Source organism: Sciurus vulgaris (assembly GCF_902686455.1).
Source record: "Sciurus vulgaris genome assembly, chromosome: 10".
Lineage (NCBI taxonomy): Eukaryota > Metazoa > Chordata > Mammalia > Rodentia > Sciuridae > Sciurus > Sciurus vulgaris.
In genome coordinates, this window is record NC_136470.1 from 72,475,119 (window position 1) to 72,500,186 (window position 25,068).

General features: G+C 34.8%; 1 protein-coding gene across 2 annotated transcripts in view; it reads right to left on the reverse strand.

The window, feature by feature from the left end:
• KPNA1 (karyopherin subunit alpha 1) overlaps positions 1-25,068 on the reverse strand; it is a 59,337-nt gene that overhangs the window by 15,671 nt on the left and 18,598 nt on the right. Inside the window, exons 3-10 of one of the 2 annotated variants that reach the window (XM_079156019.1) lie at positions 17,055-17,162; positions 13,893-13,992; positions 11,650-11,744; positions 4,889-5,020; positions 3,592-3,680; positions 3,187-3,286; positions 2,334-2,497; positions 25-103 (exon numbers count right to left, since the gene is read on the reverse strand). In XM_079156019.1, coding sequence (XP_079012145.1) covers positions 25-103; positions 2,334-2,497; positions 3,187-3,286; positions 3,592-3,680; positions 4,889-5,020; positions 11,650-11,744; positions 13,893-13,992; positions 17,055-17,162 — 867 coding nt within the window. Of the gene's footprint in view, positions 1-24; positions 104-2,333; positions 2,498-3,186; positions 3,287-3,591; positions 3,681-4,888; positions 5,021-10,158; positions 10,399-11,649; positions 11,745-13,892; positions 13,993-17,054; positions 17,163-25,068 lie in introns of those variants that run through there. The other variant, XM_079156020.1, reaches the window with a different exon arrangement.

The following is a 25,068-nucleotide window of genomic DNA, read 5'->3' on the forward strand; positions in this document are numbered from 1 at the left end:
AAAAAAGTTACCACTTATTCATACCTGTGTCTGAATATCATCCCCTGTGACAATGTTTCCCACAGCCCGCAGAGCAGGAGAAACCACTTTATAATCATTATGCCTGCAACCATAAAAAGAAATGTTATAGTCTAGCCAGTAATTCTATCCACAATCTTTTTTCTTGAGGGCTGAAATCCAAAAGAAATAATTTGTGATAAGATTTTAGAACAGAAAGGTACTGATATGATTATTAGGGGAACCCTATCATGATGACAGAATGTTTTGTGACCCCTAGAATAGGTGTCTTCCCCTGTATTTAGAATTTTTAGAAAAAATTACACAAAGAGTAATCTTTTCCAGGATTTCATCGCATGGATTCCAAGTACTCCCTCTCATTCTTTAATACAGGCTTCACTTCCTCTTTAACTGGTCTTCTATGGTTGCTCAGATAAACAGGGAACAAGACAGATATATGGAGGGGTGGGGGGAAGGGAAAAAATAACAGAATGAATCAAACAACATTACTCTATATAAATTTATGATTACACAAATGGTATGCCTTTACGCCATGTACAGAGAAACAACATGTATCCCATTTGTTTACAATAAAAATAAATAAAAAAAAAAAGACAGATATATGTTTTTTGTTTGTTTGTTTGTTTATTTGGGTTCTGGAGATTTAATCCAAAGATGCTTTACCACAGATCTATAACCTCTACCCCCCAACCCTTTTGTTTTGTTTTTGTTTTTCTTTTTAATTTTGGGACAGGATCTAAGTTACTTAGGGCTTAAGTTGCTGAGGATGGCCTCGAACTTGTGATCCTCCTGTCCCAATAAATTAATTTTAAAAGGAGGTGAAACTCACATATCAATAGTTGAACCAATTTAAGAATTTAAAGAGTGAGTTCACACTTCAAATGCTAAACTCTATTAAACCTACTAAGCTGTCTTACTGGTCAAAAGAAACCATCAATAAAGTCTATATTAACATACTTGAAGACAGATTTATATGTATAAAATATGAAGATAAACATGAAAATAGAAAAACATGAAGTCTGGTTTTTAGGGTAAATAAGTCAATACTCTTTATCTTTACTTAAAGGTCTTATTTTTGTTCTTTTTAAATGATACTAATCACTTCTCTTAAAACTGTGTCAGTTCTTGGGGCTGGGGAGGTAGTTCAGTGGTAGAGCCTGGCAAGCATGGGGCACTGGGTTAGATTCTCAGCACCATATATAAATAAATAAAGGCCCATTGACAACTAAATGATAAATTAAACAATTTTAAAAAACTGTGTCAGTTCCTTCATATTTAAGATTGATGGCTAAAAATAAATGATTAAAATGAACAATAAAAACTAAAGGATACAAAGGATTAAGTCTCAGATTTTCAATGTTTTTTTAACTTCTACAACATCATATTGCTTTTAAGTCAACAATAGTACTACTTTACTGATTTACAACCAGTCTGTGGCCAGTTATAATCCCAGAATTTTGTGTTCTATACATTCTACTTACCTAATCCATTCCACATTCTCAAGTCTGGGACAATGTCTCTTTACTTCTATTTATACTTCAATTAAATTTCTTGTTGCTTAAAACTACACCATTTCTTCATTGTCTTATCACTCTACTTTTTTCTTTTTTCCTTCTATAGTCTTAACTAAAAACTTGATTAATATAACCTCAAATTATTATATCACGAGAAAATCTTTCACTCCATCATCAAAAGCATTACAAAGGGAGTAAAATAAAGATTCAACATCTGATACCAGTCTAGATTAAACTCTAAAGAGGATAGACAGATAAGAAATACTATTTTTAGAGGCATATGCCTTTTGATGTCCAGTGGTTGATGTTATGTCACCCACTGTGGGCTGGAATCACAGATCAATGTTTTCCAAAAATTTTTGCTAAAGGTTAACTATGACAAAAGAATATGAGGTTCTCCATAAACCTCATAAGAAAAAAAACAAAACAAAAATATTGACGTCAGTATAAACAAAAGAGCTGGGGGCAGTACAACATTTCTGTAATCCCAGTGGCTCAGGAGGCTGAGGCAGGAGGATCTTGAGTTTAAAGCCAACCTCAGCAAGAGCGAGGAGCTAAGCAACTCAGTAAGACCCCGTCTCTGAATAAAATACAAAATAGGGCTGGGGATGTGGCTCAGTTGAGTGCCCATGAGTTCAATCCCTGGTACCCACCCTCAAAAAAATAACATAAAATGAAAAAAACAAAAAACAGTAGTCCAAAACACAATGAATAAGTAAAATGTACATCAACTAGTAATTAAGTATTAGCAAACAGGAAACAATACAAGGGGAGGAAAGTACTTTCTTAAAGATATCTTACATTAGCAACTCCACCAGTCTCCTACATACTCCTGCATCAATGACTGCTTGTATTTTATCATTGGGTCCATCTGATAGATACGAAAGGGCCCAGCAGGCATCAGCCAGGACATCAGTGTCACTGACAAAGAGCAACCAAGAAAGGACATTCAGACAGGGGGAAACCTGTAAAAGGAAAATAATATGATTATGAAATTCAAAAGAATGGAAATCAGAAGTGAGGTGAGGGCTGGGGATATAGCTCAGTGGATAGAGTGTTTGCCTTGCAAGCACAAGGCCCTGGGTTCAATCCCCAGCACCGCAAAAAAAAAAAAAAAAGGAGTGAGGTGAGATAACCAAGAGGGTTATCAAGCAGACACTTGATGACCTGGAGTTAGATTTACACTTCGAGAGTTTGACTAGCAAAGGGCTGAGTGGCATTTCCATCTCTGGGAATGCTATCAAGGGTCCTGCAATTTTTACTTTGCTGATGGTTGGTAGAATCCAAGAAAAATCATTTCAGGAAAAAAGTTTTATAGACACCACTTCTTAAGAGTGAGGTTCTCTGTCAAAATCCACACTTTGTGGATCAAAGGCATAAAGAAGTTTTCAAAAATGCCAAGGCTGGGAAATTCTGTATTTTAGATACTTCATTATGAACAAAATATGCTAAGGTTTTAAGATGAATTTGGAGCTTTCCACAGTGAGAAAGGATCCCAAGTAAATAAAAACCACCAAAAACCGATTCTCTAGAAACCAATAAAGTCCTAACGTTAAATTTTATCAAACAGTATCATTTTATAAACATTAATGTTGGGTGCTACATTTTTTTTAACTGCATTTTACTGCCAGTTTTCTACAAGCATAGTCCTTACCTTTGCAAATTCTGGAGGTGGGCTTTTTCCTCTACAGAGATTAGATAAAGCCCATACTGCATTCCGGGTCATGGTCAGGCGGTTTTGCTTTGAAAATAACCTGCAAGCATGATGATACAACAGCTAATTATACAGCAGATATTAATTCTCTGGTGGCATAAGAGAAATACTGAACTGCTACTGATAAAATAAATACATTCAAATGGCTTTCCTTCAAAATAAAACTTCATTAATTCTAATGCAACTAATTCAGAAGTTTGGAACTGGAGTTAAGATTGGGAGCCTGAAGAAATGATCTAAATGAGTTAACGAGAATATATCTGAAAATCCAAAATGACTTTCAAAGATGTAATGCTAAGGAATTTCCCTTTTTTTGTTACTCAAAAAAGGAAGTAAGAGACTTACTGCAAAAGAGGGGGAAGAATATTGCAGTCTAAGACATAGTCCCTGCACATGGTACTATCTCCAGCAATGTTGCCAAGAGCCCAAACTGCCTGTGAAAAAATTATTTGTTAGTGACAGTTGTATATGTTAATTCCCACATATTTCTTTCAAAAAAGAATGCCAGCATATAACATTAACACCTTATAAAACTATACAGCAATCAACATTATTACATATGAACTAACTACAAATATTCTTAAAATTCACTCATCAGGGAGTCAAATTAAAATAGTTATGGCACTGGGGGATGAATAAAATATTCTAAAATATACAATAAACAAAAGGAAATGTAGGCATCTAGGCATTCATTAAAAAAATTAAAGCTCATTAAGAGAAAAATCAATTCTTATCTTTATTTTAGAGGACTCCATCCTCATCCCTATGTAACATTCCATACAGTCTTTAGTACAGAGCAGAGATTCAAATGGCTTACTCGCTGACTTAAAAATGTACTTTAATCTTGCTTAGAACACAAAACAGTCAACAGAGAATTGAAAAGCAATCAAAATGCAAGTAACTTTATTAACTTTTAGATGTGGTAAAGATAATTTTTACCCCCATGGATTGAACTCAGGGTGCTTTACCACTGAGTTGTATCCCCAATCTTTATTTTTTATTTTGAGACAGGTCTCACCAAGATGCTTAGGGCCTTGCTAAACTGCTGAGGTTGGCCTCAAACTTGCAATCCTCCTGCCTTAGCCTTCTGAGTGAAAGGGATTACAGGTGTATGCCCCCACCCAGCTGAATATACTTATTTTAAATACAATGATGGTTTTGTGGTTATCATACTGTACACTTTAAATATAGTTTATTACATGACAATTTATACCTCAATAAAACTATAAAAGAAAATCATTTAATAGTGACTTATCTTTACAAATTTGATAAGGTTGATAGTAGTAAAACAACATGTCTTGTATGTCTTTTACTTCACATAAGTGGCAAAGACACTGCTACTCTGATACTACCACAACAATTCCTACAAGGAAAAGCTCTTATATCAGTAACTGCTTACACAGTCTAAAAAGGTATATCCATAGGGCTTAAAGAATGTCAGGGTTGAAAGGGGGGAAAGTTTTATGTGTCTAGAAGAAATTGTACCTATAGTAACTAAATAATTTTCTATTTTGGTAAAGCTTGGATTTCTAGAACACTCCCTGAAATTATCCTGGCCAAGCAGTCAAACTCAAGTCAAGAAAATGGCAGACAGGAAAAATTTATTCTTTCATATGCTTTCCTTTTTGTTGTATTTTTTTACCTGTTCTTGGACATCTTCAAACTCTGAGCTGAGCAACTCTATGAAGATGGGAACTGCTCCTGCCTGAATCACAATCCGGGTCTGAAGAGAATTTCCTGAAGCAATATTTGTCAGTACCCAAGCTGATTCAAACTATTAAGATAAAAATAAAAATAATTTTCATTATCTTATTAGAATTTTAAAACTTTTTTTTACTTATAACAATAAAGTTTTCTGTACACGAAGAAAAGAATCTGAGATCATTATTCACATATCACTAATCAGTTGAATTCCATTTTAATTTCAAAGGAATGCCTAGAAAAAATTCCTCAGTCTAGAAGAATATTCAAGGTGTCTTAAAATTTCAGATCAAGGTAGAGAGTTAATATGAGACTACAAAAATGAGAGTTTTTTTCATATGTTGATGCAGAATGATCTCCCAGGATTTAAATAAAAACAACAACAATGAAATGCCAAACAGCATACATTACTATCGCATTAGGTGTACATTATTATGGTATATTGTATTACCTAAAATGGTTAAAAAGAAATATATGAATTAATATACTTATTGTACAAATTACCTCTTTAATGCCTACAATGGAGGGGCCTAGATGACTGGGAAACAAGGATAAGAAAAACAACTTTAACCAGAAAGCCCTATGTTCCTTTAGGCCTTTTACTATGTATGTAATCCAATAAAAAAAATTCTAAAAAAAAAAATCTGTGTAAGATAGGCAAAGTAAAATGGGAATAGATGTTAGTATAAAATACAGTCACAATTAAAAAAAAAAAAAGGTAAAAGATATTTTAAATGTTAAGTAGGTCAAAAGGAGTTAACAGACATAAAATTAATGATTCCCGAGCATAAGAGCTTTCAACAAATGAGAAGACTCCAAAACAAGGTACAGAGATAAAAGAGTTTTTTAAAAGAACATTCCTTTTTTTTTTTTGCAGTGCTGGTGATTGAACCCAGGGCCTTGTACTTGGAAGGCAAGCACTCTACCAATTGAGCTATCTCACCAGCCCCTTAAAAGAACATTCTTAATAGGGAAAGAAAAAAAGGTAAACTGAGTAAAAGGTGATCTAGTATTATAGCAATGGCAAACAGAAGATATGAAGATAATTATGGCCAACAAAAAATACAGCATATTACTAATTCTGTGTATTTCTAATAGAAACTTGATTCTTTGGTTTAATATTGATAAGTCCAAAAGTGAAGGTTTACATTTCCACTTAAATAAGAATTTTTAATTAGAGTTTAGGTTGATTCCTTCCCTCATTTTATCTTCTATTTATCCTTTAATAAAGTATACATACAGGAAAATAATTCAGTAGTATGGCCTTTGAATAAGAGATCAATAACATCATCAAAAATGCACATTTGAAAAAAAATGTACATTTGATTTTTTTCTAAGCTTTTGGATCAATTAAGAAACGACTGTCATAGGGAAAACTAATCAATCATTGGGGGTAGAGGAAGACAGGATATGAGGGTACAGCACAGTACAAAGCTGCATGAATGACAGCAAATTCATAGAAGCCAATTAAAGAAGGGGATGTTCAAAGAAACCTATAAAAGTGACAAACGCAGGTGTGATAAAATGGCTTGATGGTCAACCTAGACACTAATTTCCTCCAGTGGGAAAGGCCTAGATAAGGAGTACCACAGTTAAACAGAACATAAACTATATCTGAAAATGTTTTCTTATAACCAAAGTTCAAGAGACACAGATTAAACCCTGAATATGGGGGTGGGGGGCAACCTCTTCACACATTCATTTCTATAGTTAAATTACTAATGAAAGCAATGCTCAAACCCTTTTTAATCTGTCTGAATTAAACTTTACATTTGTACAGCACTTTATGTTTTTCAAAGAATAATTCACATACTCTGAGGTGATCCTCACAACAGCCCAAGAAGTTAAGATGTCTGGTTTTGCTAGTTATGAATGAAGAAATATCAGAAAAAGTTCCAACTAGTGACTAATGATTTGAGTAATATATACAGCCAGTCAGAGAAGGACTAGATTACTGTCTCCTCATCTAATATGCTGCACTCCCTCTCTGAAACATACCTGTAACAATGGCATAGCAATATTTCAATTGCTTTTAGTTTTGGTATCCAGGGCAAGAAATTTCAAATGGAGGTATACCAGATTATTTATGTTTAAAAAAAAAAAAAAAAAACTGCCTAAAATGTAGTTTATTTTAGAGCTTACTAGAAAAATTAATTAGCTAAATCGGAGACATATAAGCATAAAAGTAGACTGTCCTACCACAGGCAGGCTCAAAGTTCAGTAATAATCATCAGATACTGCAAAGATCAAGTCAAAAGAAAAGGAGTCTAAGGAAAAGCAATCTGGAAAGAATAAGAACTGTATACATATAGAAGAGAAAAAGAATAGCAGAAAGATTATGATGCAAAAGAAATACTAACAACCTGGGCAAATAAAGATTATATTGAAGCTGTCAGTGTGAAAAAGCTACTTAAAATATTAAATAATTCTAAGTTTGTCTGAGTACAAACTGCTATCTGAATATAGCTCCAAAGATCTCAGAGGAAATGAGAAGGAATTCCAGAAGCTACTCAAGTGAATAAAAAGGAGAAACGAAACTAAATAGAGGGGTAGTGATTAGGGAAATGAAAAATAAGTGGAAAACAGTCTGAACATGAATGATAAAAATTAGAAACCAGTTCATCTTAGCAAAACAGTGTCAAGAGTTATGTTTATTACTAAGAAAGGCATAATGATGATCTAACCTCTGAATGCAAACAAGATTCAAGAACAGAAATCAAAAAGCAGTTTTGTTGTTACCAGAGACAGAAGCAGATAAATAACTGTAACTAGAAGACAAGTGAAGACATAACCATATTCATGCGTTAATAAGGCATAAAAAACACACACAAAGGGTGCCAATTACATTGGTGTTTACATCTTCTAAAAACTCTCAAGCTGCATGTGTAAAATTTTTTATAATCATGTCTTTCTGTCTCTCTCACTCTCAGAATTCCTAACTATAAGACCCTGTTACTATTGGAAGAAGCAAGTATCAAATATATTTAACATGTAAGAACATTCTTTAAAAACTGGATGTACTCTGAACTATATAACTTCCCTTTCATCACAGTCTGTAATTTCAGCTATATTTTAGTGAGATTTGCAGTTTTTTTTTTTTTTTAATGTTTTAGCTCTGGGTGCTAGATTAGAATATAACCTGAAAGTTATGAAATGGTAAAACCCAGAATTGATGGTGAACACAAATATATAGTTAGGATAAAAATAGACAAAAAACTAAGTTTAATTACACAACTCAAGAAAAAAAGTCAATAACCTGAAAAAAAGAGGGAAAGAAATGTAATAAATGATATCACCTGAAGTAACAAAAGGTGACCAAAATAACTACAACTTTCACTTCCTCTTAATACTCCAAGAATAGTACCATACAAGGAAACACCTATCATGCAGTTACAATTGCTTATTTTTCACTATTCAGAACTTGCTAAATAAGGCTACAACTGAAAGCTGCACCCTGAAGATTTGATGCTTCCTCTCTCCCCTTTCTTAAGTCTCTACCTTCTGGCGCTCAGTTCCTTAAAAAAGGAAAATGAGAATCCAAAGCTGAAGTACTTCTGACCTCCTATCAAGTTTCCCACTCCAGGTTGAGGTACGCCTGGTTCCCTTTCTCCATTTGGATCAGGACTCTGTTGCTGGCCACTTTGCCGGTTCCACTCTGGTTCCTAGCAAATGCCAGGCTCACCTGGAGAGCAAGTGAAAAGAAAGGCTCACATCAGAAAAATAAACCCAGATATCAAACTCTGCAGAGAACAGTGCCTGAGTCATCTGAGCAACCTTCCAGGAAAGGTAGAGAGATCAATGAAGATGGGAAAAGGCACAGGAGGATGAAGGCTTACTGCAGTTTCTCATGTTAAGCTTTTAAAGGGGACAGAAAGGCAGAAAGGGGGAAACTAAGCCAACCTAATTCAAATTTACAACTTTTAGTCTGGTGTTTTTAAGCAAGAGGCAATTTAATTACTTCTAGACTTTTAAAGTAAATTTTCTGTAAGGTTTGGGAATGAACATCTTAGCACTGCAAAGGACAGTACAAAGACACTGGGCCTAGATTCAAAGAAACAAAGTGGGCCCACAGAACATACCACAAAGCAGACCGGTCTCATGCCAAAGCCTCAAGTATGTCTAAGACTCAGATGTCACCAAGCTTGAGAAATGCTCTTAGCTAAACGTATTGCTTTCTTCCAAAATTCTAGATTCCACCCATGCTCACCTCCAGTTTGAGAGTAGATCAGAACCAGAGTAGCCACGCCCAAAACAGGCATTTTCAGCTCCCTTGTTTGAGATGTTTCACTGATTTGGGAAGACAGAATAGGAATGAAGACACCCTCACTAGATTTACAGTTCCTTAGCTACAGAATGAAGAAATTAAGTTTCTTGACAGGACTTATCAATGGATTGAGCCATCAAATTTCCTATTGGAACCATATAGTATTGACTCTTTCTGGAAGAGAAATGGCAAAAGTCCTATTCCAAAGATATACTATTCATCTCTCTAGTAAGCAGGCAGTAGTATCAAGGATAGCGTACATCCTAGTTCTCTCCAAGAAGACAGAGGTTTCCAGAGCACATCTAATTATTTGAAGACAGGGCAGACCATAAAGTTTCCTGACTCTAATGTCTCCCTAAATAAACTTGCTTCTCTTGATTCAGAGGAAGTCAAGGTTACCTATTACTTACACCAGAGAAAGAACACCTTCCTGTGCTTAAATATGCACAGAAGGACATCTGGAGACGACAACCCTTAGATAATAAACAGTTTTAGAATAGCTCAGGTGAAAAATCATCAGGTGGTCACTTCCAGAGGAATAATTTTTCAGTATTTCAGCCTAATTAATTACGTAGCAGAGGGTGGAATCTAGAAATTTAGATAAAAGCAAATTAGATCTTTCTAAATATTTAATCTTCAGATGTGTTCATTTAAAGTATTAAATGAAAAAAATGATGTAGACTTCACATGTAGTTAGCCAGGAGAGGGCACTGTCTGAGAACATACTGTACTCACTGAGTACAGGACAAGGTAGAGGTAAAGAAAGATTCATCTCTTTTTTCATTTTAGGTTATACCTTCTTTCTTTATGCATGAAGAATTGAACCTGTGCAAACACCTACTAAAAACTGCTAGATCCAGGAGTAAAACCAGTATCTCAGCTACTCTCATTCCCAGACAGGACAGAAACATTTTTTTCAGCATGAACAAAATGATAATTTTCCCTACCTCCCTCTTCCTACAAAGAATTTCAAATGACAAACTGCAGTAAGGCTCCTCATTTGGTCCCTCTGGTTTGCTTGGCAGCTTGCTTAGGGGCTCAGGCTCTGTTCTCTGCAGTGTTGGTTGTCTGGATTTCCTTTTTTCTGAGAAAACTCTCTCTCTTCCCTTGCTCTCAGGGTGAACATGATATTTCAGCTGTCTGGTGATTCTGGCCTTAGATGGGGACCAGAATGACAATCCAGGAGGCAGCTAGCAAAACAGAATCTTAATTCAAATAAACACAGGGTTTGATAAATGTCAAACTGGAGAAGAAAAACTGATGGGACATCAAAGTACTCTACCTTTTCTGGATTTCTTGTTTTTCCTCTAGAAGAAACTCATCACGGCAATAAAGATGTAAAAAGAAAGAGGAAGATGGGGTAGAACGAAGGAGAGAAAATATCAACAAAGCATTATGACTTACAAATAGCCTGCAATGGTCTGGCCAATAAGGAGCCCGGGGAAAGAGTAAAGTTATCATTTATAAAAAGGTCCCAGTCCCTACATGGCACCAGCCACAGAGAAGGCAAAAAGCCCACTGGGGGTGGGAGGATGGGGCATCTTTATGATTAACTTGTTACTGGCAAAGATTTACTTGGAAAAATAATCCTAATTTGTGATCTACTTGGTACCTAACAAATTTTATGGTTACAGAATCTCTCTAAAGGGTCTGGGTCTTTCAGATTAGATACTTCAGTGCATATTTAGAAAACACAAGTATAGTTAAAGATACAAATAATAATTCAGCTGGCTACTTCAAGAAAATCTAACTATGACCAATCACTAGTTTACTAAAAATCCAACTTTACTGAGGGGGAGGGGGGGAACTACTATTTAAAATTTTTAAGATAATTCCAATGTCGAGTCCATTGACAGTGGTTTCTTTTACTGTGAAAATTATCCAATTCAGAGACTGGAGAATTCCCTCTTGGAATTCCTATAAAGTATAATACTGAAAGATTAAACTGACATAGAAGAAAGCACAATTCCCGAAAAAAACTCTCTTCTTGTCAGCAGTTTTGGGGTAAAAGGAGAACCATCAGGATTACTGAGCTTATGATCAGTCCATGTTATATCATCTTGAGAAAGACAAAAATCTACAAATCCCTCAAGACCAAATTTTAGGTTGCTCGCACATGGATTCCTATTTATAATGGTTTCTCTACAGTAACAATTTCCCTATTATATTGTCTACAATCTACAAGTATTAGATTATCTACAAGTATTATCTACAATCATCATAAAACATTTTAAGAGATTAAAGATATAAATTTGAGAAAGTATAACAAGGGCCTACATTGTTAACAAGCTATAAAAAGCAGCTTGCAATGTAGTTGTCATAAATATGATTATAAACAAACAATCCCTTCATATAGGTTAAGTACGTAAAAAATCATTTACATTATAAAAGTTCAAAGAGAACCAAGTTATGAGTCAAGAAATGAAAATGGTCCGCACCTGCAGTGTACAATTCTCTTTTCGTTTGAGGAATTCCACAAACCTGGCCACTACTCCTGGAGTGCTGATAACTTCATCAATAGGAGGATTAGGTTCTGTTTCCCCATAAAATAAAAGAAAAGAAGAAAAACAATCCTTTGATTCCAATGCAAAAACTTTTCAGCATAACATTACTTTGTAACACTCCTCCTTCATTACCAGCTTTTTCATATTGGAAAACCACCAAAACCAAAAACGTGACACTGAGTTTGGTCACTTTGGGACTAGGGTAGTTTTATTTCCACAATATGGAAATAAAAGAATGAACAGAATTCTTTGTTTTGCTTTTTGTCATGCTGGGTAAACTTCACCCCTAACCCCTAGGAATTTGCAAAAACACAAAATTACTGCCTCAACTATTTTAGGAAACATTGAACATAGGAAGTAAAAAATACCAAAAGACAACTACTGCTAGTGTTTTAGTATACTGTCTTCTAGCCCTTTTTCTGTACATGAGCTTTCAGTCTGTTATTGTTTATTATATAATAGCTTAAGAAGCTAAATTACAGGATTCTGTGCTTAAAAGAATTTAACAATTGCAGTGATAACTAGATGCCAGCAAAAATTCACTGCAATTGACTTACCAAATTAATCTCATTTTCATTTCTCACAATACAGTATCTTATAAAGGGAGTCATTCAAAATCTTATTGAGTAAGTAGGTAAGTCAGACAAATCAGATCAGTAATTTCAGGAAGAGATTTGAGTTTTTGACAAAATGCACGTGGTAATGCCTAAAAAATGCAGATCACAATTCTACTTAGAGAGTCTTAGTAAAGTCAATGTCCTTATTAAAAGAGGTGACTACTGTGCTGGTAGCACATGCCTATAATCCATGCCTGTAATCAGGAGGCTAAGGCAAGAGGCTCTCAAGTGACTAATGGTGCAATGTCGATGTGGGGAGGAGGTGGTTCTAATGATAAACCTGGTTCAACATTTTAATCAACCACTCTAATAAATAGTAGTAACTAGTGTGGTAGTAACAACATACTAGTTATAACATGCTGAATTACAGAAGTAACATGCAAAAAGAATACATCAAAATTGGCAATAAAACAACAGGAATAAAGCAAAATTCAGCAACTGATTTTTCTGTTTATTTTTTTGAGACAGGTTCTAAGTTGCCCAGATTAGTAGTAAGCTCCTAGGCATAAGTGATCCTCCTGCCTCAGCCTCCCCAAGAATAAGAAACTACAAGCATGTGTCACAGCATTTGGCTTAGCAACTAAATTTTCAAAAGTCTATATAATCTAATCTCCCACACAAATTAACTACAGTAAATGAAGGAAAGTGTCAAGGAATTTAGCTTGCTGAAAATCCAATGACTCCCAAAACTAACTTGGATTAATTCCTGGAATGGACAGTTTTACAAGGAGGGTAATCTCTTGCCACATCCCACAGTAATAAGAACACATCTGGAGTACTGTATTCTAGTTATCATTTAAGAGTGATGTTAGCAAACTAGAATTCATGCAGGAAAATAGAAGAATGGTAAAAGGCCTTAAAAAGTTATATTATGTGAGAAAACCATTAGGCTCAGCTTGCTGAAAGTAGAAAAAAATATAAAATAATACATTCTTAGAGAGGTGGGAAGGTGTACTTCCCCTTCAAATATTTAGCAAGTTGTCAGACAAAAGACATTATGATGCTAGGTTTTTATTCCAGTTAATCTCAAGGGATGTTATTATTTTTAAATCTTTAATGATTCTAAATAATGATTCTAAACAACCATTAAAGTATTTGCCATCAACACTTTGTTATTTTTACTTGCCCAGTATTACAAGTATAATATTCTGTTCTACATTAATTATAAGAATCAAGAGTAGCAACCCCACCCACCTATAAACCCATATTTTTAGGAGTACACTGGTTAACCTGTTAACAATAAAATCAACAAGCATTACTTTTTCAAGTAATGTTATTTAAGGTTTTCTATAAACAGAGTGGAGTTTTTAATTTTAATTAAAATAAGATGTTGATTACTATTAACTATGAGGTCTTTCATAAAATAGTTCAAAAGTGCCTTCTGGTCTTCGTAAGACGCTATAAATAAGGAAATGAAAAGGCACTGCTCACAATTATATATGCCCTTGTGTGTCTCTATTTTGTGTTGATAAAACACACTCTAAAACAAATCATCTGTGATGTGAAAATAAATTATGGGAATATTTTATAAAAAGATGACTCAATATATGCAAAGCTCACCTTTTGAAAGCAGTTTTCTGAACTTCTGTGTTGCTGAAAGCTGTTGCTCTGGGCTATTGGAAAATATCATTTCGATCATGTCAGAAGTAATAACACCACCCTGTGATCACAAACGAAAATCAAATTCAATAAAAAGTTATCTTAATTCAGAGGACAATAAAGATAATACAAATTTGGGCCAAGTTACCTATTTGTCACATTTCTCAAGAAGTTACATAAATGTAGAAAAATCTTTACATGCAAAAATACAAAAGATGATTAGGAATGCAATGAAGCCAAAGTCTTAATCTATGATTAAAAAGCTCACAATAGTAAATAGTAAAGCAAAAATATTTGTCTCCTTGCTCATTACATGACTGGTTGTTTTCTATTATCACAATTAAAAGGATAAGTTCTAAAGGACAGGTTTGCAAGACCTCTAAAGCTGCAGCAGCTGCTCTCTCACTTCACTTACTTTAATTCCATGCCCAACTCTTATCACTGGATATTTTTCCTGATACTTGTTAATGTCTGGGTTACCTAGTTTATTATAATCTCCTTGAAAGTCAAAGACTTCCCCACACGCACACTTTTTTTGGGGGGGGGGGGGGGAGGGTTTAACTGATACATATCAGATACCCATCAGTTTTATAACTGATTTATTTTTAACTGACATATAAACATAAAAATTGTACATATCAATGGGTACCATGTAATGTTTTACTACATGTATATGCTGTGTAACGTTTAAATCAGGACTCTGTCCCATCTTACCATTCTTATCACTATTGGCCAACACATAGGAGATGCTCAACAAATACTAAAGAAATAGACCATGGAATCAAGCCACTGCCAAATTCAGCAGCTGACTTTTCAACTTATTTAAAATTCTATTTTCTTGTTTCTTCATTAAAACTTTAAACTACTTCTTGCTTTATAATAATTTTTTGGTTTCCCATTATTTTCTTGCCTTATTATTTTTCCATTTCCTGTTATAATCCATGCCCAGTATGAGCAGTTAACTTTCTTCTCAAAATCATTTGTCACAATGAAACAAAATTCTTATGTTAAGAAAGCAACAAGATGAATTGTGAAGCAAGATGCACTGAGCTGTAAGTGTTGGGTGGTTGATAATAATATGTTAACATGAAGAACTCCCATCAGGGAATGTAAGAAGCATTCTGCTGGCGAGTCAGAAAAGCAACTATTTTCAAAGCAGCAATACCAATTCCTGAATAAATCAAGATACCTAAATGACTGGTATGAACATGTCTTTATACATGTGCCTAGACACACAAACACACACACACATACAGTGGTCAGTTTTGTGTATATCTGTCTAAACACTCAAACATGTATATATAGTAGGCAACTTACCTTTTTCTTCTCTCTCATCCTCTTATAAGCCATATAGATTTTATATCATGGTATCAGGATACCAAGAAGAGGAGTGAACATTATTACCCAAGGATTTTGTACCCTCTTTGGGGGGAAAGGGTTGGTATATTTTCAGCTACATGTAAGAGACTTTTATCATCTTAGGTGAAGACACAAATTTATTGTTGCCTTTGAGACACAATATGGTACCAGGAAGATACATACAGATATCAAATTGACAAGGAATAGACTATGATAATTAATTTTATTTGTCAACTTCAAGCTATGGTACCAATTATTTGGTCAAACACCTGTGTAGGTGTTAGGGTGACATTATTTTTAGATGTGGTCAACATTAAATCACTACACTTGAAAGTTAAACTGACTGCTCCCCATAATGTGGAACAGCTTTATGCACTCAGTTGATGCCTTAAGAGCAAAAGGAGCTTCCCAAAAAAGAAATCTAGCCTTTGGACTGGCAACATCACTCTTTCCTTAATTTCTTGCCCTACAGATTTCAAACTTGCCAGCTCCCAATCAAGTGAGCCACTTCCTTTAAATAAAACTTTTCTCTCTCGCTGGTTTTCTCTGAAGAACCCTGACTGATACAGTCTACAACAATATATTCATTTAATAATCATTGTTTTTAAATTGGAAAAACTTTGTGAAGGCCCTAAAAGAATCTACCACAAAAATGATGACAGCATTAGTTACAGTGCCTGGGTCTCCAAAGGGAATCACACTCCCTTCAACTCCTAAGAAAACTGGATCATAAAAACTGAAAATCTATGAAAATTATACAAAAGTGAACGTAATAAGCTACAATTTATTTGCACAAGAAAAAAAGGGTTGGGGGGGTGTTTATTTTCCTTCACATACAAAACCTCAGAAAAAGAACAGAAAGGGGCTGGGACTGTGGTTCAGTGATAGAACACTTGCCTAGCATGTGTGATGCACTGGGTTAGATTCTCATCACCACATATAAGTAAGTAAATGAAACAAAGTAAAATAAATAAAATAAAATAAACGTTTTTTAAAAAGAACAGAAAGAATTGAATAATGGTGACTGCCACTGGGGGAAAATATTGGGTAACTGAAATAGAAAATATTTTTCTTTAAAAAAAAACAACTATACATAGATGATCTATTAAAAATGACACACCTACAACACATAGGATATCAAGACAAGTCTTATTCATATAAAACAGCAGTTTTTATATCTTTATATATATAAACTAAAAAATGTTACAAAACGGTTTGCAACAAAATGTTATAATAGTTCTAACGGAATCAATTTTAAAGTCATCTACATGTCAATTTTATAATTGCAACTTTTTAAGGAATAATTTTATAATAATGTTTCTAAGGAGGAGCAACTTTATTTCATAAAATGAATTTTTATTTTATTTTTAAATTGACACAAAATAATTGTATAATTTTATGTAGTACAATTGGATGTTTTGGCACCTATATTCTTCTAAGTTTATAGCTGAATTAATCTTTCTACCTTAATTTAATTGTACACTGTCCAAAATACAATAAACATTTAATAAACCATGAAGATCAAATATGCAGTTTCTTTTTAAAAATGAAATGCTATGATCTTTCTGTAGCTATCTAACCTAACCTTTTTATTCAACTCAAAAAGAGATAGAAGGGCTGAGAATAGAGCTCAGTGGTAAATTGCATGCCTGGCATGCATGAGATCCTGGGTTCAATCCCCAGTACAAAAAGAGACAGCAAGACCGAGATATTTCATTATCTTTATCACAAAAACACTTAAAGAATTATTATTATTTTACTTACAGGTGCCATCTCCATGTTATTAATCTGGGCCTCATGAAAGCCACCATCTGACATAACTTCTTCTTCTGTTTCTTCTTCTGCTGTAGCAACATTTCTTCGCTTGAATAACTGAAAAAATAAGATTATTACTAGTGTAATTCTAACACAAGGTACTTCAACATCCAAATTCTAGGCACTTCATTTAAAAGGCAATGGAACTCTTTGAGAGTCATTTTAAAAATTTTGAAGTTTGTGCTACCTTCACCCTTAATTGATGAGGAACAACTGTCTTTTCCCCCAGTCTTATAATCTAATCTAATACAATTAACTATCACATTATGCATAACCAATACTTGATGATAGAAAACATAACTACAAGAGGCCTGACAATACATGACATGGGGGGGAGGGAGGAAAAGAAAAAGGACATGGGGCAAACTTGGCCATTTCCCTCATAAAGTAAGCAACTTTTAATAATACATCTGGGAAAATGAAGATATAAATAAGGTAAGAATGACTTAATACTTCCATTTTAACTCTCAAGGATAGCAGACTGAGGTTTTGAACCTTTCAAGCTCTCCAATAATCAGTGACGAGAGCACTTGAACCATATTTTAAAAGAATCAAGTAGGGTGCAATGGTGCACATCTGTAATCCCAGTGGCTTGATCCTTGAGGCAGAAGGATCAGGAGTTCAAAGCCAGCCTCAGCAACTTAACGAGGCCCTGAGCAACTCATGAGATCCTGTCCAAATAAAATACCAAAAGGGCTGGGGATGTGGCTCAGTGGTTAAGTGTCCCTGGATTCAATCCCTGATACAAAAAAAAAAAAAAAAAGAAAAAGAAAAAGAAAGAAAGAAAAAAGAAAAAAAAATCAATTTTCATAGGCAAAGAAAAATTTTCTCCAAAGTTGGCCCCACAAAATCCTTTTCATTATATCTTTAAGAATCCTGGGTAACACACTTATTCATCAAGCCATTTTTTGAGAGAGTAATAACCATGTATCCTCTCATCCTAAACAACTAAACAGCAGACAAAAATACATGTTTTAGTCACTGCACAAAAGGCAGTATAGGACTGCAATTTCTCAGAAAAGAAAATCAGGATCAGTCCCATGATTACTTCAGATTACTGCCTCCAGTTTTCAGGCTGCAATGCAGGGAGGATAATAACCCAAACAGTTAAAAGGCTCCCTGAATTGAGCAAATGGAGTTTAGAACTAAGGAGAAATCATAAGGCAAAGGATGAAAGAGGAGAGAGTAACAGAAAGAATTCTAAAGATCTACAGGTTTCCTTTGAGTCTCAACTTAGTACTGCTCAGTGTATGATTGTCATTTTTCAGAAGACGGAAGCACAGGAATCTTCCTATCTCATTCAATAGGGTCATCATCAAAATTGTCTTTACAAAAGCCTATGAATGACAGTTTCTTTTACCCAGTGTATTTGCCCAACTTATCAACTATAAGGCATACTAAAAGATTTTTAAAAATACAGTTTGACGGCTGGGGCCGTAGCTCAGAGATGTAGTAACAGAGCATCTGCCTAGCTACCATGTGGAGGCACTGTGTTCGATCCTTAGCACTACCTAAAAATAAACAAATGAAATGAAGGCATTTTGTCCACCTACAACTACAAAAAAAAAAAAGTTTGAAAAGGAGGTAAAGAAAGTATGAGAATCAGACTTGGATATAGCAGGGATATGTTGAAATTTTCAGATGAACATTTAAAACTACGATTAAGATGCTAAGGGTGCTAATGGATAAAGACAGCATGCAAGCCAGGCATGGTGGCACACACCTGTAATCCCAGCCTCTCGGGAAGCTGAGACAAGAGCATTTTGAGTTCAAAGTCAGCCTCAGCAATAATGAGGCTTTAAGCAGCTCAGTGAGACCCTGCCTCTAAATAAAATACAAAATAGGGCTGGGGATGCGGCTCAGTGGTTGAATGCCCTGAGATCAAGCCCCAGTAATGTCTCTCCCCCAACAAAAAAAGACAGAATGCAAGAACAGAGAGACAATGTTAGGGAGAGAGATGGAAATTCTAAGAAACAAGAAGAAATACAAGCAATCAAAAACACCAAACAGAACTGAAGAATGTCTTCAGTTGATTTATTAGTCAGCCCTACATGGCTGAAGAAATAATCTCTGAGCTTGAGGATACCACAGTACCAACTTCCAAAACTGAAAAGCAAACAAAACAATACCAAAACCCCCAGAATATATCCAAGAACTGAGGAAAAAGTAATGAATTTCCCCAAATTAATGTCAGACACCAAACTGCAGATCTAGGAAGCCCAGAGAATACCACACAGGATAAAAAATAAAAACTTTTTAAAAAATCCTACATTATTTCAAACAACTAAATAACCAATTCCTAAAGGAAATCAGAGGGAAAAAATCATAGTATGTATACGTAACAAAGGTAAGAACCACATCCAACTTCTCCTCAGAAACCGTGCAAGCCAGAAAAGAGTGGAGTGAAATATTAAAGGAATTTATTGCCAGCTGAACAGGGCTTTTTGGTTTTGTTGTTATGTTTCTTTTGTTGAGGGGGGTTACAGATGGGAGCACAGGGGAATGAACACAGTAGGGCTTTACCACTGAGCTATCCCTAGCCCTTTTGATTTATTTTGAGACAGTCTCGCTACATTGCTTAGGGCCTAAGTTGCTGAGGCTGGCCTTAAATTTGGGAGCCTCCTGCCTCAGCCTCCTGGGTTGCTGGTTTACAGATGTGCACATCTGGCACCAGAACTCCTTTGAAAGAAATGTTGAAAGTTCTTCAGTGAGAAGATAAATAATACAGGTCAAAAACATGGATGTATGTAAAGAAAGGAAAAGCATCAGAAAGCAAATATGTGAAGGTAAAATCAAACTTTTATTTATGTATATGTACATTACCATGTATGTTTCTGTATAAGTACAATGAATGAAAGCAATGACACAAGGGATGGGAGGGAAGAGTTATGATTATTTTGCTATTACAAAGTATTAGCATTACTCATCAAGCAGTAGTATGTTATTCAAAGCAGACTTGGATTAGTTGTAAAAGTACATTGCAAGCCCTAGGGCAACCACCAAAAAAGAGTACAAAAAAGGTAAAACCAATATGGTAAGAATGGAGAAAAAATGGAAATCACAAAAAAATGCTCAATTAAAACCACAAAGGGCAAGATAATGGTAAGACAAAACTAAGAACAAAGAACAAGGGCAACAAACAATTCAGTAAAGTATATGTTAAATATTAATCCAGCTGTATCTGTATTCACTTTGTCAGCGATCTAAAATAACCAATTTAAAGATAGAGACTGTACACAAAGCATAAAAAGAAAGACCCAACCATATGTTGTCTATTCAAAAAAAACATAAAGAGACATAGTCTGCAAGTAAATAGAGAAAGACATACAATATTAACACTAAACAAAAGAAAATGGGAACAGATGTAATAATTTCAGATAGAACAAACCAAAGAAATGAAATTTATTAGGGATAAAGAGGAGCATTACATAGTGATAAAGTGGTCAATTCTTCAAGAATACACAACAGTTGTGCATGTGTATAAGCCTGATCATCAAGTGCCAAAATATGTAAGGAAATTTTGATAGAATCACAAGGAGAATAATTCTCTATTACAGTTGGAAATCTCAACATCCCTCTATCAGAAATGACAGATCCAGAAGACAAAAAAATCAACAAGGACATAACTGAAGAGTAGGCTGGAATTATAAGCATGTGCCACCATGTCTGGCTCTACCAAACATTAAACTCATTCTATAAAGACCAGCATTATTCTAATACCCCTTTTCAACACTGAGATACAAATCCTAATTAATGCAGGAAGACAGTAAAGAGAAATAAAAGGCATACTGATTGGGAAGGAAGAAATAAATTTGCCATTTTTAGGGGAAAGGTATACTGGGGATTGAACTCAGGCACTCATCCACTGAGCCACATCCCCAGCTGTTTTGTATTTTAATTAGACAGGGTCTCATTTTGTTGTTTGGCACCTCGCTTTGGCTGAGGCTGGCTTTGAACTCACAATCCTCCTGCCTCAGCCTCCCAAGCAGCTGGGATTACAGGCACGTGCCTTTTAGTTTAGGCATGTATAAAATTCAGCAAAATCAACAAAAAAAACCTCCTGGAACTAAAAAGCAATGATAGCAAGGTTGTGTAATACAAGGTTAACATACAAAATTCAATCACACTCCTATGTATTAGCAATGAACAAGTGGAATTTGAAATTTAAATAATCCCATTTACACTGGCAACCCCTAAAATGAAATATTTAGTTATAAATCTAACAAAATATAAAACACTTCATAGGTAATGTTGCTAATGAGGGAAGCTATACATGGTGTGGAAGCAAAGGGTACATTATTCCTCACTTGTCTACAATTTTGTTTTTTGTGGTTACCCATAGTCAACCATAGCCCAAAATATTAAAAAGGAAAATCCCAGAAGTAAACAATTCCTAAGTTTTAAATCAGGTGTCATTCTAAGCAGCAGATTTCAAGGATGAAATCTCTTGCTGTCCTGTTTTATCCTGTCTTGAACATGAATCATTTCTTCACCCAGCATATCCATCCTGTACACCTACTGCTAGTCACTTAATAATCATCTAGGTTTTCAGAATGAATACCATAATATCACAACAGTGCTTATGTTCAAGCAATTCTTCTTTACTCATGATCACCCCAAAGCACAATAGTAATTATGCTGGCAATTTTATTAAACTGTTGTGACTGTACTATTATTACTTATTAATCTCTTATGGTGCCTTAGTTTGTAAATTAAACTATCATAGGTACATATATATATAGAAAAAAAACAGTATATATAGGGTTAGGTTCTATCTGCAGTTTCAGACATTCATTTGTGATCTTGGAACATATTCTCCACAAATAATAAGGGGATTGCTGTGAAATCTCCATCTCCAGTTCATTTCTGGGGTAAAATAAAAACAATCCAAAAAAAAAAAAGAAAAGTCTTCAGGAAAAGACGTACAAAACTTTTAATAGAAGTACAGGTTAGGGCTGCGGCTGTAGCTCAGTGGTAGAACTCTTGCATAGCACATGTGAGGCGCTGGGTTCAATTCTCAGTACCACATATAAATAAGTAAATAAAATAAAGGTACCGCATCCATCTACAACTAAAAAATTTTTTAAATAAAGTACGGGATAATAAAAGCAGAGGGAATTATCACTGCAACTAGTAGTAGATCTTAACAGTGATCATCAAAAGTCAAGTCACTACAATCTGAGGTGAAAGGCTTACGGGGTCTCTTTATAGTAGACAGATCAGGCCAACAATATCAACAGCACAAAAAGAGACAGAGTTTATGATCCTCCTATAATGTGATGCTCTAGGAAGTGTTGCCCATGAAGTCTGGTAAGAAAATCAAACATGAATCCAACCAAGTCTTTTTATTTAACTATGAGTTTTTATGAAATATGGGAGCCAAGGAACATTTTAAATGGCAAACTGTTAGCAAAATTCAGACTCATAAGCTCCACAGGGGAAATGTCTTCTCTAACACCATCTTTCCAAGGAAGAAATGAGAAAACAGAAAAATGGAGGCAAAAATTATTAGTGATGATTAGCAAATCAACAAATGATGCTGGGAAAATTCAACAACCATGTGTGGAAGAGCGAAGGTGAACCCTTACCATAAACCTTATACAAACATTACCTCAAAATATATTAAAATTGGTAAAGAATCTGCCTACCATGTGCAAGGCCCTGTCTCTAACTTAACTCTTTGAATATGTACAATATAGTTATGATAACCATCTTAATGTCATTCTCTGATAAATCTATCATCTTTGTCAGTTTCGAATTCTCTCTCCTCAATACAGGTGTGTTTTTCTGCTTATCTGTATACCTGGCCATCTCTGGATGCTAGACATTACCAATTTTACCTTGTTAAATACTGGGTATTTCTGTATTCCTATAAGTATTCTTGAGCTCTCTTCTGGAAAGCAGCTAAGTTATATTAAAACATTTTGATCCTTTCGGACCTTGTTTTTATGATTTGTTAGGTAGGTCTGAGCAGTGCTAAGTCTAGAGCTAATTCCACTAATGAAGTCAAGACTTTCCTAAATACTCTACCTAATTTCTCCATGAAATGTTTTTCTACTGTGGCTGGTGAGAAAAGGCACTATTCCCAGCTCTGGGTAAGCACTGGGCACTATTCCCTCTAATTCTTTTCAATGCCATTTTCTCTAACCTTAGGTAGTTTACTCAATCACATATGCTGACCAGTATACTCTACTGAATACTTGAAACCCTTTGAAGATCTCCAAGTTTCTCTCTATATACAAGTCTCTCTTCTCTGACACTCCCTCCCATGCCTTGGTCTTCTCATACTTTTAACTCTGTCTCAATACAGAAAGGCTGTGAATTCTGCCTTAGCTCTCCTTTGTCACAACCTAGAAACTCACAGCAATAAGCTGAGAGACCACAAGGTTCACCTCATTTGTTTTTCATTTCTAGAGATTACCTCCACTGTCTGATGACTAATGTCTTCAACTGTTGTTACATGTATTTTAAATGTTGACTCTGTAGTTTGAGTTAGGAAGGTAAATGGAACCTCTGCTAATTAATTTTAGACAGAGGCAAAAACCCTTACAGTATCCTTTCTGATACTCAAAATACCCATTTTTTCACCTAAGGAGCCAATTCAAGTTAGCTCCTCTTTTTTTTTTTTTTTTTTTGATGGTGGGGGGCGGTGGCAGGTACTGGTGAACTCAAGGGCTTCACCACTGAGCCACATCTGCAGTCCTATTTTGTATTTTATTTAAACACAGGGTCTCACTGAGTTCCTTAGTGCCTTGATTTTGCTGAGGCTGGTTTTGAACTCGCAATCCTCCTGTCTCAGCCTCCCAAGCCGCTGGGATTATAGGCATGAACCACTGCGCCTGGCAGCTCCTGACTCTTTTTGACACAATTTCAGTAATATTTTATATAACATAACTTGTTATATATATAAAAATATTACAGTTAATATTGAATATTCCCTATTTTTTATTAGAAATAAATTATTTCTTTCAAGGAGTCTGGTTCTTTTGGGAAAAAACTTCAAACAATCTCAGGATTGCAGGAGTACTCTACTATAATGTAATTCACTATTTGTAAGCCTTTTCAGGTCAGAGTTGGTATTTCCTTTTAAAGAAAACATATGACTTCCCAGTGTTATTACCAATTCATATCTACTTAATTCCTTTGCTTTATATATAAACTATACATAAACATATATAGTTTATATATACATACGTATATAGTTTCATAATAACTGTCAATTTTATTATTGCTACAAGCAGTTTTGAAGATTTGTTTACAATTATTTTGGTCCTTAGGCTATGAATAAATACAGATAATTAATCAAATTCATATAGTTTAAAAGTGTATTTAAAAATGTTTCTCTGGTCAGGCATAGTGGTACATGCCTGTAATCCCAGGAACTTGAGAAGCTGAGGTAGGAGGATCCCAAGTTCAAACCCAGCCTCAGTAACTTAATGAGGTCCTATCTCAAAATAAAAAATAAAAAGGGTTGGGGATGTGGCTCAGTCTTTAGCAGGTCCTAGGCTCAACCCATGGTACCAAAAAAGAAAAAAAAAAAAAAAAGTTTCTCTATGTGGTTTTGCCATAAGCATGACATGTAGTTAAGATCATTTGTTTCCTTCCTTTTTTAAATTATTTGTATGAATTTCTCCCCTCATTTTTAAGTAGTTTACAATTATTTAAAATACATGATTCCAAGATCATACTTAATCACTAAAAATTTTATCTATTGACATTACAAATGTTTATATCTATAGGCAGTGTCTTTGGTATAATACAGCATGGCAAGATGCTATTAGTGATCTTTAATTACTACCAGTCATGAAAAACTGCTGGTTTGATAACTAACTGACTTGGAATAGCAAAGCTAAGTCAACAGCATTCAAAACTGCTGGGGAAAAAGTCTATCTACAGAAAATATAATGTTTTTAAAATACAACCACTTTCAAGATACCTTAAATGATACTAATGCAGTGATAGA